The sequence below is a fragment of the Anopheles gambiae genome, chromosome 3, assembly GCF_943734735.2.
Source record: "Anopheles gambiae chromosome 3, idAnoGambNW_F1_1, whole genome shotgun sequence".
Lineage (NCBI taxonomy): Eukaryota > Metazoa > Arthropoda > Insecta > Diptera > Culicidae > Anopheles > Anopheles gambiae.
In genome coordinates this window covers 58,271,812-58,284,482 of record NC_064602.1, presented here as the reverse complement: position 1 = coordinate 58,284,482, position 12,671 = coordinate 58,271,812, and the positions used below count along the sequence as shown (strand labels likewise).

The window sequence follows — 12,671 nt, the reverse complement described above, 5'->3', positions numbered from 1 at the left end:
TTAATGTTTTTCTAATTTAAAGTGAAACCTACACTACAGCCCAGATCTATAAACATGTTGTAGCAAAATCTGTACAATCGCAAAGCACAAAAAAACTAGAAATTACACCAAGACTTTTTTATATACCTTTTGAATTTGTAAATGCATCCGAAAATATTACTGCAACAAACACCACAGAAAAACTGAAAGCTACAAAGCTTTACTGGTTCGCTCACAAGTTGCAGCCAAGTTTTACTCATATTTATATTGCTACCCTTATCATGCATTATATTTCCGGAGTCTCCTACCTGTCATAGCTTAAGTTTAACTATATAAACCTTCTAACTTTACAAGCAAAATTAATTAAAATGGTTGTATGGTCAATGGCGAATTAAGCGGTAACATAAATATAACCCTTGCTGTTGTATACTAGCGGATCAGATGTTTATATGATCGATTCGAAACAAGAGAAGGATCTCGAGTAGCGCATTCAAATATGTCAGTGGGATGTGCGCTCATTTTCTAGGAGTCCCATTCAGACCGTTTGGTTTGTGTACAATGTTTAGTGCTTAAAATCACCTCTGCGTGTGTTCATATACACGGTTAGGCATGGGCAAAACGATTCTTTTCACCGAACGCGAACGAACTAGTTCGCTCACCAAAAAGAACCGAACGCGAACGACGATTCTTTCGTTCTTTGTTTCATGAGGTTTTTATTCACAAAGAACACTCGTTATCTTTTTCATTTACCCACCATAGACGCATACTGTAGCCAAAGAAGTACTCCCCAAGTGCCACAAATCCACTAAACGACCACTAAACGGCTTCTAAACGACTCAAGTTACCTAAACGGAATATAGAAAGACTTCGTTTAGCAGACGGCAAACGACTCATGCATTCTAAAAATAGCAAAAAAGCTGGTGGCGCCATCTGTTTGTGGGATACCCAACTAGTGGAGCGTTCGTTGGTGTTGATACCCACGTATCTGACCACACGACCATTCATGTAGATTTTTGCTCGGAAAGTTATAAGGCTATTTAGGTGATGATAAGATGAAACTTGTCGAAACACATTGCAAGAAAAGGATAGCAATATAATGATGAGTTGTAATACGCCATCTATTGATCAAACCAATGAAGCTGTGGAGCTTTCATTTTTTTCTATGGATATTCAATGTTCCAGTCGTTTAAGCTTAATCTGTACCGCTTGGGAACACACACGTGTGAATGCTATCTTTGCATAATTAAATCACATATTAACACTGGTGAAACATATTGAGAAAATAAATAGCCCGTGCAAAAAAACAGACTACCACAACATTGAAGTGGCCGCTTATGTGGCCGTATGGCTTAACCCACCAAACTGATTGTGTTTTGGCTTTGTTTGATGTAACTTAATTTTTAGTACAAGAAATTGGTGGCGTTTTCGGTATCTTGGTTATTTGGGCTGTTTGTTTACCCTTTTTCACGAACGTCAAGTTTTGCAACTTGATTTCCTGGCTACTCCAGGTTACGAAATTTTAAGAAAAGCTCAAAAAAGTGACAAAAGCACACGTTTTGAGAAAAAATCAGCATTTTATCACGCCCGTGGCCTCGAGCCTAATGAAGCAGAATTTGCTCATCGGGAATCAGGGCTGCCTTGATATCTCTGGTTTCTGGTATTTGTATGTATTAATCTTGGTCGATACGTGGAATCGTTTCATGACAGTTAAATGACATCTTTTCACCACGTAGAAGTTGTTGATCTTCTATTTCATTCGCACGTGGCTTCTCATATACTGCTATCTCGTTTCGCTTATTTGCTGTAGGGAAACACTTTCCGAATACGTCGGCATCGAAATAACAACACATAACTTTACAAGCCGCTGCATTCGGATGCTGCGTGAGTTGAGTCTTTACCAACGCACAAACTAACCGCTCAATCGATACGTGATAGTAATTTATAGTTAGCATTTCCTTTCACTACACGGTGCGGTGTTTCGCCCGATAGTACAACTCCTAAATATCAATCTGCCTTCTCGCTGGAAAGCTAAAAGTGTCGATTCAAACTCCGGACTCTTGCATATTTCCCAATGGCTATCAAAGCTGGAATGGGAAGAAAATCTTCCAATAAAAATCCTCCGTTTTTCAGCCATGAGTTTGTTATTCAAAACCATGCAGATATTGTGTCGTGCATTGCGATGATTTTCGTCGTAGGAATAATGCTTCAGGTAAGTGGTATTCAAATTTCGGCACTATTATTGAAAACAGCCAGCCCCTAGATGCATGGTGTAATCCGTGATACAAACAACGTACAAGTTTATACAACGAACGCACAATTCGCGATCCCTATGGTTTGAAAACGCCGGCGATATCAGTGAGCCACGGTTTAATCTGCCACGTAGGAGCCACAGTGGCAAGCTTGAAGTGTAGCATGGCATTGGGGATAAGGGTTGGCAATTACAAAACCGTACCGCTAAGCTTACAATATTTTCCAATCATGCTATTTCCAGCCGACACAATCACTAGCTAGCACCTTCGTTGCCTTACGACACAATGTATCCGGAGCCGATCCAAACCAGGAAAACCCTATGGGTGTGCAATATCTGTACACGGCCGGCTGGAAAGATGCGTGTGCGGTGTTTTTCTACACCCTTATCTGCATCATCATGCACGCTATTTTACAGGAATATGTTCTGGATGTAAGTAGAGCTTGCTAGACTAGAGCTTTACATTTATGAAGCTAATAACACATTGTTTAAACTTTCAGAAAATATCCAAAAAGCTGCACTTATCCAAGTTCAAACTGTCGCGCTTCAATGAGTCCGGTCAGCTGGTAGTCTTCTACGCAATGTCCTTTCTGTGGGGATTGGATCTCATCGTGCGCGAACAGTACATTGGAAACCTACAAAGAATGTGGGAAGGATATCCTGATCACCCGATGATTTTCCTACATAAGATGTTTTTCATTATTCAACTGGCCTACTATGCGCATATGTTGCCCGAACTGTACTTCCAAAAGGTGAAGAAAGACGAACAAAAACCCAAGATTCAACATGCAGTGGGCGGCCTGTTCATGATCGGCGTAGCCTACTTCCTTGGGTATGTAAGACGATGCCTATAAACAGCACCAAGAGCAGCACTTAACTGGACTAACCACTTTCAGATTCCAACGTATCGCTCTCGTTCTCCTGACCTTGCACTATTTCTGTGAATTTGTCGCCCATGCCTTCCAGTTGGTCGATATAGTCGATAAGGAGGGCAAGTTCGCTAAATGTAAGTAAGCAAAGCGTAAATTAACGTTTTTCGGATAATCAATGCTCCTTTCCTTCTACAGTGCGCCTCGTACACAGTGGACTGTTTATTCTTACCCGTTTCGCGACAATGGTCCTGTCGGTGCTCACGCTATTTTACAGTATAGACAACATTTCCCAATCTACGCGTGTTTTGATGCTGTCGATGGTGTTCGGTTTACAAGGATATTTGTTTTTCGATTTCATTTCCAATTTTCTTCGCTCTAAGCGGGAAAGCTCCTCAGAAGAGCGCGCTAAAATAGTGGTCAGCGCGGATAAGTCTGAAAAATCGAAGAAACAAAAGAAAAAGGAAAGCGATCTTCCGGAAGCCGATCAAAACTCAGCCCAATCCTCTCCCAAAGCTGCTGGCAATAACGTACGCAAGGCGAAAGTAAAGTAAAACTCTACCGAGCCGTAAAATTAGCCAGTTTTTTTCCATCCATTTTTACTGGTCGCATTGTTTCCTTCAAAGAAAGATACAGTATAGCAACAATTAATAGTGAAACGAGCTCATTTGAAAGCAGCACAGAAAATATGGCATGTTATAGCTTGGCTGTTGTACGAATGTTGTACGAGCTACCCGTGAATGCAGTCGCGAACAAATTTACGTTGTGTCGGATCGACATGTCGACATGTTTTACGTTTGTGCGTCAAAGGTAAAATATTTATGTGAAGACTCTTTTGAACATTGTTTTGTTTTGTTCTGCTTTTTGGCTCGCAACCGGAAATGCATTTATCTAAAAGATAAAGTTTAGTACAGAGAGGTTCGCGCTTGCAGGTTAAAGTCTTGGAGGTATTATTCTGATTCTGCCGCTCCCACTTAAGTGCTACCCAGGTATTTTTCTGAAAATAATTTTTGTCCATTCTTATACAAATAATAACAATTGCTAACAAACTTTCTACGAATGTTTATTTTCTTCATCATTGGACTATTCACCGCCTACAATGTCATCCGAAAAATCACGAGAGTATAGCGTAATGGTTCGTTGTTAGGACTATCTGGTGTATTACAAAAAAAATGAAATATTATCTCAAAAATCAATCCTAGGAACGAAGAAATTCGAAAACAATATTTAAACTAACAGGTATTGAAAAAACATATTCGGGTAAACGTATTTCTCCCTAGGTTATCTCCTTTCACGTCTAGTGCTTGGGCTTATCACCATGTTGCTCTACGCACTTTGCTTTTCCTTTCTCATCATATACACAGCTTCTTGTAGTCCATCCTTGGTTGCCCTTGAATTGTGAAGGATCTGAGGCCACCAAATGGTGTATTAGTTGACGTAAGTGTATTGTGAACATATTCTGAATTCCCATTACCTGGCATAAAATCGGAAAAGTCACTACGAGAGAATAATCCTCCCCCGTGCGCTTGTTGTCCAAAATGAGCAAACTGACCCTGTTTGGTAAAGTCGGGAAACGTGGGAAAGCCATAGTTTACTCCCCCGCTTTGCCTTCGAGAACGCACCAATCTATCGAGCAACGGTCCATTCCGAAATTCATCTGTGTGAAAGCCGATTTATGAGATTCATTTTACACATTGCACTCTTTCGTCGTTCCGTTCGTTACCTTGTCTTGCATCCCCGAAAGCTCCTAGACAACCGACCCCCAACAATAATACCACGAGTGAACACTTCATGACACGAATGCAAAAACACCTATGCTACCCAATTCCTAAAAATGGACTAATGTACCCGTACTATGACGGTCGATGCGTTGTTACAGTCCTCCTTGACCGAATGCTTGTTGATACCGAAATCCCCACATGATGTTGACAGTAAATGACCGAACCAAATTCAATCCGTGCTCTTCATTATCAGTTATTTCATGTCAAAGGTTTCCCCCAGTTTATACCGATCGCTGTGTTTTGGTTTTGCCATGTTTATTTAGCATTAAAACAAATATTTCTGTAGCAAAGTGAAGGAGATAGATGAATCTATCTGTCTCTCAGCGGAAGGCGTTAGTCAGTGTTTATGCTGATAAATTACAAAACAACCTTTTAGAATGTACTGCAATCCGACTTGTGTTATCGCTGCAACGATCAGTTTTCAATCAATTTCAGGTGTTTTTATGTGTAATCTACTCCCATTTATTTATTTCTATTATTTAACGTAATGACCTGATGCCAACTCATACACGTTTTTCGAGACTTCTTAGTACCACACCATAGCCGAATAGAATAGTCAAGTCCATGCGCCATGGGGGGATGGTCCATGTTAGGGTTGAACCAACGACGGGCATGTTTAAGCCCTGCAAGCTGAGACTATACGGCGGGAACGGTAGTTTCACGGAAGTTTTTTATTTGGCATCAAGAAATAAGTTTGTTGGATAAGTTTGCCAGTGCCAACAAACTCTGAAGTGATTGAAATTCAATCAAAAACCTTCTTCAAAGTGTCCATAACAAATCAGCGCCTTAGGGTACAGTGAGTCAAGCTTCCGTTTACGAAACTAGTTTAAGGTCACATATGTTTGTTATGTTGAAAAAGAGTAAAAAAATGTAGTTTTTTTATTTAATTTAGAGAATTACAATTAATTCGATAAACGAAATGTAATCCATTCCTTAAGCATTATTTATCTACTTTGCGATAGCACATCATATGAAATTGTTTTGCTGCAGATTCCAGTGGATTGACGCAAAAAACCTACGAGAACGAACATCGGTCAAAACAGTTATGCTAATGAACGTGAACTGTACCTGCAATGAACGGAATTCCCTCATACCGTAAAGTAAACATAGGAATTGAGAATACTATCACGCATCTGCAAGAATGAGAAGGGATTGTGCCCCTGATGGTTGCCTTAACCCTTAACGTCTGGGATATCGAAGAAGAGACCCAGAATGTTGAAAGACCCACACACAACAACCCGCTGCGAGTTAACAGAGCTAAGCGACTGTTGCAAAAAAAACCTGCAAAGAAGATCTCTCGCACATGAGAAAGAGTGGATACGAAAACGAATTGCAAACAGTCGCAACGCAAACACATCGTCCAACGATCGCTGCTGCCCCACCGTCCACTGTGGAATGAAGGAAACCCATTAAAAGCCTCCACCACATGACACGTCGGTGGTGGAAATGAGTCAAAGAGCAACACATCTTAACGATGGCGATGCGGCCCGAAAGAACCACATGTAACGTTGACCAGACGCTCATGCTCCCGAAGACGGCCCCCGAAGCGATGGCTTTGAACATTGGCTCAGTATCACTGGCAAACACCGCTATCCGGCAGCGTCTTGGCAATGTATCGTTGTGTTAAAATGTATAAAATTTCTTGCAGATTCCCCGAGCACAACATTTATACCAAGCTCGCGGCCGGAAGAAGATCGCACGTTCGACAGACCCGTTGTTGTATGTTATAGCCAGTGTGTCCAAAAGGGAGGGATCTTACCGTGAACCTGACCAATCGTATACGCTGTTTGCCTTCAGTCTTCTTTTGCCCATACGTGTGAGCGCTCTTCGCGACAAGTGAATAAGATTAGTTAACTTTACAAATTTGAAATAACAATTAAAGGTGCTTAAAGATGAATGTGTACTGTTTAACGTTTGCGCTATGTCTGCTGTTTGCTGTGGTTTCTTCAGAGGCAGGTAAGTGATCCTCGCTGTGAAGAGCATTTCCATGATTTATAGCAAAAAGCTCTAATCTTAAAAAAAAAGGAAATAACCGTTAATTTGGTGCTATGTTAGCGTTTTTTCCACCCTTTGCACAAGGTTGGGGAAAAATGGGGATAAAAGTCTTTTCTGTTTTAACGTAAGTGAAACCTTAATAAGTTTCTCAACTCCAAAACGATCAACTCACGCTGTGATATTCGTAGGTCGGTTAGTTTCGTCCGGAAGTGGAATAATAATCATCTTGAGTCAAAAAGCAGAAAAACCGGTTTTGGCGATTCATAATGTATACACAAATATTTACCTCAGGGTTTGACTTTGTGAGCTCTTTTTTGTTGCGTCTATGTCGGTAAGGCGCAATGGACATCATCGGTGGCTACCCGACCGAACTTTACGATATTTTCTAATTAAAATGAGTCTTTATGCTTACGTTAGTAACGTTGGCGGTTAAGAGCTTAGTCTGTTTTATATTATTTAAAAAAGAAAACTAATTTTGTGATGTCGATTCATGTTCGCAACCTAATCGCAAAATCGTGCTATAGGAAATGCCCAAGAATCCGGTTTCCGGTTTAAACGTTAAGCTAATTTTATTTGATGACGCATAGTCGCTCAAGAGGAACAAAACAACTCATATCGCTAGATGAGCTTTAGGTGATGGTTAGTTTTCGATCGAGAGATTTTCGATCTTTATTTTAACGAAACATTTGTACGATTTTGCTTATTTATTATTTCAACATGTGGCATCACAAACATATTGCAATTAGCTGGTTGCTAAAATTATTCAATCATTTGAATGATTTTTCCAGTTGCGTCATGCTTTTTTGAGCACTAGTTGCATAACAAAATGCCGAATTATTCCAATGCCGTGGTGCTTGTCTTTCATATTTACATTAAGTCACATGACTGTTTTTTAGTCCATATCATCATAAGAAAAATCAGACAAAAGAAAGAAATCGACACATCTTTCAATATCCAGTTTATAAACCGGTCATCTTGTCGCTTACCTTGGCTGAAAATGGCTTATATTGAAACTTAAGAACAGCGGACCCCTATCACAGCAAGTGCCTGGCAAGCATCTGCAGCATTGTTTTGTTTCCTTTTTCTCTTCTTGAAAATAACAATCGATAAGGGTTGTTTTCAATATACGTCTAATTTATTTAATTTTATTTGTATGATAAGTTATTTTAAACCTTTTATTTCCAACACAAGTGCAAAAACGACATGCTCAGACAACCTCGGAATGGTCTTTGTTTACGATAAATGCTCTGTTTGTTTACAGAAACTGGTTTTTACGTGCCCAAAGCATACTACACAATTGACGAACATGGCTATAAATCCCCGCTCATCTACATTGACAATATTCCGGTGAGTATTGTGGGACAGTGCGATCGGTCGGGGACAGACAGTAGGAGCTTATCGAATTATATTTGTAAACCGTTTCATTCCTATCGTTTTCAGCAAATTTTCCAACGCACTAGACGATCTGCCCAACTTCCTCCAGGTGAGTGTTAAGACGATCTGCTGCCAGCGAGCGCACACAATTATCTTACTAATATTCTTCTTCAACAGTTCCCAACTTTGGTTTCCCAGTAAATTTTCCGGCATTCCAGTTTCCTAACCCCGCACAGGGTGGCAACTTCCAGTCAGTATCCATCACCAGCGGAGGGTAAGCATATGTTTTTTGTTTAAATATAAACTTTTATAAGCATATGGTGCGTTATATTCTTTAAGATCCCGATCATTACAATCCTTCCATTTGTTTTCGCCTTCCTTCTCTTGCACATAATTTCCTACACATCCTATCATTACATTAGTTATCAGGGATGTCTTACATCCTACCCACCACTTGCAAGTATTACCTATTGTGATGCAGGCTATTTTTAAACACTGATCTGTAACCCAGCTATGCACCTCCCTTCTTGAAGATGAGCGTTTTGAGTGTGAGGTAATGCAAGAATCCGGTTTAAAGTGATTATCTTCGTACTTTATCTCAGTGGATGGGAGAGGGGAGCATGGCATATCGTTCAGCATTGTTGTTCCTAGCTCTCCGAAGCTTACCCCCATCATTTATTGCCTTGGAAGTGTATTTTTTATTCTTGAATTCTTCGTGGTACGTTTATCCAGGTTGACGTTCGTACCTTTACTAGCCGCCAGTTAATTACACGATAAGCTCTACGGAGCTATTTCTATGTGCTCACTTGATGATCCGATGAAGATTTACCTGAATCACCTAGGCGGTTGATGAACGTTGGGAAAGTGCACTCCCAACGTAGTGAACCGTACAATAAAATTGCTTCAATGATGCAAACATGTTCCTCGTGATAATTATTTTTAGTTAGTCTACTTTAGCCAACCATTTATATGCATATTTTGGTAATATATTTTGTTATGTTATTATTTATAGACCAAGTGGCTTGAACAACCGCTTCGATGAACACGGACAATCTGCTCCAGCAACAACGATTAACACATTCTCCTCTCAAAATGGCCACGTTACTCAGATGACCCATCATATCGACAAGGACGGCAAAGTGACAACTCATACCAGCAACAAAAAGAACTAAAAACAGGTTAATTATCGCAAATGTGTTCTACAGCCAACCTTCAGCAAATGTACAGAATTCAACATTCTGTCGATAAAAAAAAACAGTTCGTACCCATGGAAGCAATTCAATTTCGCCACTCACCATCTTTCTATTTGAAAACGGTACAAGTTTGGCTAGCGTATATAATTGTGTTTGTGTGTGTCTTTTGTACTAGTGCCTATTGCCGTAATATTCGGCTGGAGTATGATGTATAGTATTTAAAACTGAAATAAAAATAATAAAAACGAAGTCATTTAATGATTTAGCAATGATAATTATCTTTACCTTTAATAATGTGAAACTTCTTCTTCGTGTACATCAGTATAACGAGCTGGACATGCGGTGATTGTATTTCATTTCATTTCATTTTTCATTTGGTCCCACGCAATGGGACAGTTTTTACCTTGCTATGGTGCTAACGAATCTGTCTGGCCTTACATGAAGATAGCTAGCGCTCTTATTCTGGAACTATGACTGAATCTGTCTCAATCTAGAAACTAATATTTAGTCGATACTACGGCTAAAACGCATCTTTTTCAGACATCTGCTGCAGTGATGCAATAATGCGTTTAACATTATGTAGCTAAATCATAGTTCTTTGGAACTTTAAGCGTAATTATAGGAAGCAAGAAATATATATACTTAGCGTAGGAGCGTAGCATGTAGGAAACTACAATTACAATATTTCATATAATTGAATATACTACTAGGGTAAATGTACCAGTATTGGGCAGGTTAGTGCAGCAGTTTCACAAAAACTGCTTGTACACTTACAATTTTTATTACTTTTCATGAAAGTGACGTTATTTTAAATGATAAACTATCGAATTATTTTGTGCTATTTTTTATTTGTCGTTTCAAATGCATTTTCTAGCGATATTCATGAAAATGCAAACACTGTTTTTGTTCCTATTTTCGGCAGTTTGGTCCTATTTTCGGCAGGCTGTGCTCCTATTTTCGGCAACGCGAATACGGGTCAGAAAATGTTTTAATTTATTTATTTATTTATTTATTTATTTTACATTTTACAATTTTACACCCTCACTTTCCTAAGAATGGTGTTAAAAGTACTTAAATTATTAATTTCATGTTCCCCATTTTAGGCATTTTGCTTTCAATTTTTACAGTCGCTTTGATGTGAGTTGCAAACTAAGTAGGCGTTGAAAAATAGAGACAGTCTGGCGGCTGCAGAGTACGGCTCCGACTGCCTCACAAATTATTATTTTTTTCTCAAGTTATTGGATAATTTATAGTAAAATTGGCGATATTTGATACGAAAAATGTGGTTTTATGTGTCGACATACGCATTACAGTCTTCTGATCAAGTTTTAAATGAATATTCAACGAAATCAAAAGTGTGTTTTTGTTTAAAGTTTCGGCAGTAGCCCAAAACATTGATCCGTTAAAAATCAACATTTACCGTGTACCAATTTTCGGCAGCATTTAAAGTGAATAATTACTTGTTTTTAGTGATTTTAAAATTCCAAGCGGGCTAGTATAAAATCTGCAACCATAGAATCTTTCATAAAAACCATACTTTTATTGTTTTGGTGCTCTGAATCTGTTAATAATGAAACCTGCCGAACTATTGGCTAACAGCAAATCTGCCGAAATATGTTGAACTCTGCACATTTTGCTTGGTATTTTGAAAAATTTGCATGGAAATGATGTGAATCTTCGTGTATGAATAACAAATGAGCATATCTCTATGTAAAAAATAAATGTTGATACAATTTTCAACGCGTTTTTGCGTAATTACACGTTTTTAGTTACCCTTATCTATTATAAGTTATCTATTTTTTACGATGGAAATTTGACAGTTACGGATTGTTAATGTAAAAATTATACATTATTGTATTAAGTGCATTTGTGTTTATCTACCTTTTACCTACCACACTGTTATTCACAGCCGTAACGTGGTATCCTGGGCTAACTGGGACTCAGGTGAAGTCTACTAACCTCTCAGCCTGACTGTACATATCTTTAAAAAACGGGATTTTAGTTTTCCTTATTTATTGTTTCCCTCATAGTTTTATTGGTACATCCAAATGTATTTCAGTTATCACTACAACTTTCAATATATGCTTAATTCTAATGCACTAGCATGTTAGTTTATTTTACACCGTAAATATTTAACGCATCCGTTCCATGCAACAGATGCTAAAGTTTCCGAATAGATTATCTAACTAAAAATCTTCTTACAGGGTTTCACATGTTTTATCATTGCATCATTTGTATCATAAGCTATAAATTAATGCAAATTTTGAACGCTCCAAGCTCGTGGGACGAATTAAAAACAAATCTGCGAATCTGCCATAAGCGACGATGCGGCAAAATCAAAATCTTTTGCGATTTTATTTCAGATGTCAAATGTTTAAAATCATATCAAACAATGATTATATTTATGGAGGAGAAACAACAATATATCATGATATTACTCAAAAAAAGATAGAAACATTGAGAATATTCCTTTCTTGCCGCATATGGCTAAGTCGTATGCAGCGATTTTCTGGCTATTACCTAAGTCTTTTTCGACACGTAGGGATTACCGAGACAATTTCCAATGTCCACAACATTGCTTGCGAGATGTTTTTCAACAGATGGCAAATATTGTATGTACACACCAAAAAATATTTCACAAGCTCAGCTAAAATTTAACGATTGCTGACAATGAGTTTTACTAATAACCGAAACTACAGTTGACTTTAGTTTTAAGCTAAATCTCGGCGAAATGGTTTGCTAAGTTGGTACACTGGTGGACATAAAAATAGGAACTTTTTTCTGTGACCGAAAAACATAGTTCTTGTCGGAAATATTTGGTAGCCCTGAAAAGGACTGTTTAAGTGGTTGTTGGGAGGTGGTGTTGCGGTGTTCCACAGAGCGGAAACATATTCTAACGGCCAATGTGTTAACCGTTATTCGCTATCACTTCCTCACAGCGTAGGGCCATATCGCCGATGAGGTTACGGCATTCGCTTCTGTCTATGCGTTTCCACATAGCCTTGCAGCGTCTCCATAGCGAATCGGCAGAACGTGCATGTTTGTTCTTAAGCTGACGCTTGAGGGTTGACCACAGATTCTCAATCGGGTTGAGGTCTGGACTCAACGTAGGCCACGGTAGAACTTGCACATCCTCGTTTGCCAAAAAACATTTAACTAATCGCGATGTATGCTTGGAGTCGTTATCGTGCTGAAAGATGTAATGCTCTTCGTCTCCGAATTTTTGTCGGGC

The 12,671-nt window shown here is 38.9% G+C and overlaps 3 protein-coding genes across 7 annotated transcripts; 2 read left to right on the top strand and 1 right to left on the bottom strand.

Moving 5' to 3' along the window:
- The first annotated feature begins 1,686 nt into the window (after nucleotides 1–1,686).
- On the top strand, nucleotides 1,687–4,156 carry LOC1272659 (translocating chain-associated membrane protein 1). Its single transcript, XM_311560.4, has 5 exons — nucleotides 1,687–2,188; nucleotides 2,471–2,659; nucleotides 2,728–3,059; nucleotides 3,124–3,233; nucleotides 3,295–4,156. Exons 1-5 carry the CDS (start codon nucleotides 2,051–2,053, stop codon nucleotides 3,648–3,650), a joined length of 1,125 nt encoding a protein of 374 aa, XP_311560.4. The 5' UTR covers nucleotides 1,687–2,050; the 3' UTR covers nucleotides 3,651–4,156.
- On the bottom strand, nucleotides 4,144–5,012 carry LOC133392682 (uncharacterized). The gene is made up of 3 exons (XM_061653134.1): nucleotides 4,820–5,012; nucleotides 4,571–4,753; nucleotides 4,144–4,503 (listed from the first exon to the last, which is right to left on the bottom strand). Exons 1-3 carry the CDS (start codon nucleotides 4,887–4,889, stop codon nucleotides 4,394–4,396), a joined length of 363 nt encoding a protein of 120 aa, XP_061509118.1. The 5' UTR covers nucleotides 4,890–5,012; the 3' UTR covers nucleotides 4,144–4,393.
- A 424-nt stretch (nucleotides 5,013–5,436) lies between these two features.
- On the top strand, nucleotides 5,437–9,714 carry LOC3291077 (uncharacterized). 5 transcript variants are annotated; one of them, XM_061653133.1, is made up of 6 exons: nucleotides 5,437–5,668; nucleotides 5,868–6,833; nucleotides 8,134–8,219; nucleotides 8,313–8,355; nucleotides 8,424–8,520; nucleotides 9,259–9,714. In XM_061653133.1, the coding sequence occupies exons 2-6, from the start codon at nucleotides 6,770–6,772 to the stop codon at nucleotides 9,416–9,418; spliced, it is 450 nt and encodes a 149-aa protein (XP_061509117.1). In that variant the 5' UTR covers nucleotides 5,437–5,668; nucleotides 5,868–6,769; the 3' UTR covers nucleotides 9,419–9,714. The 5 variants fall into 5 exon arrangements, with proteins under 5 accessions (XP_061509117.1, XP_061509115.1, XP_061509116.1 ...); XM_061653131.1 differs by having other exon boundaries at nucleotides 5,840–6,833; XM_061653132.1 differs by having other exon boundaries at nucleotides 5,437–5,673.
- Nucleotides 9,715–12,671: the final 2,957 nt, after the last annotated feature.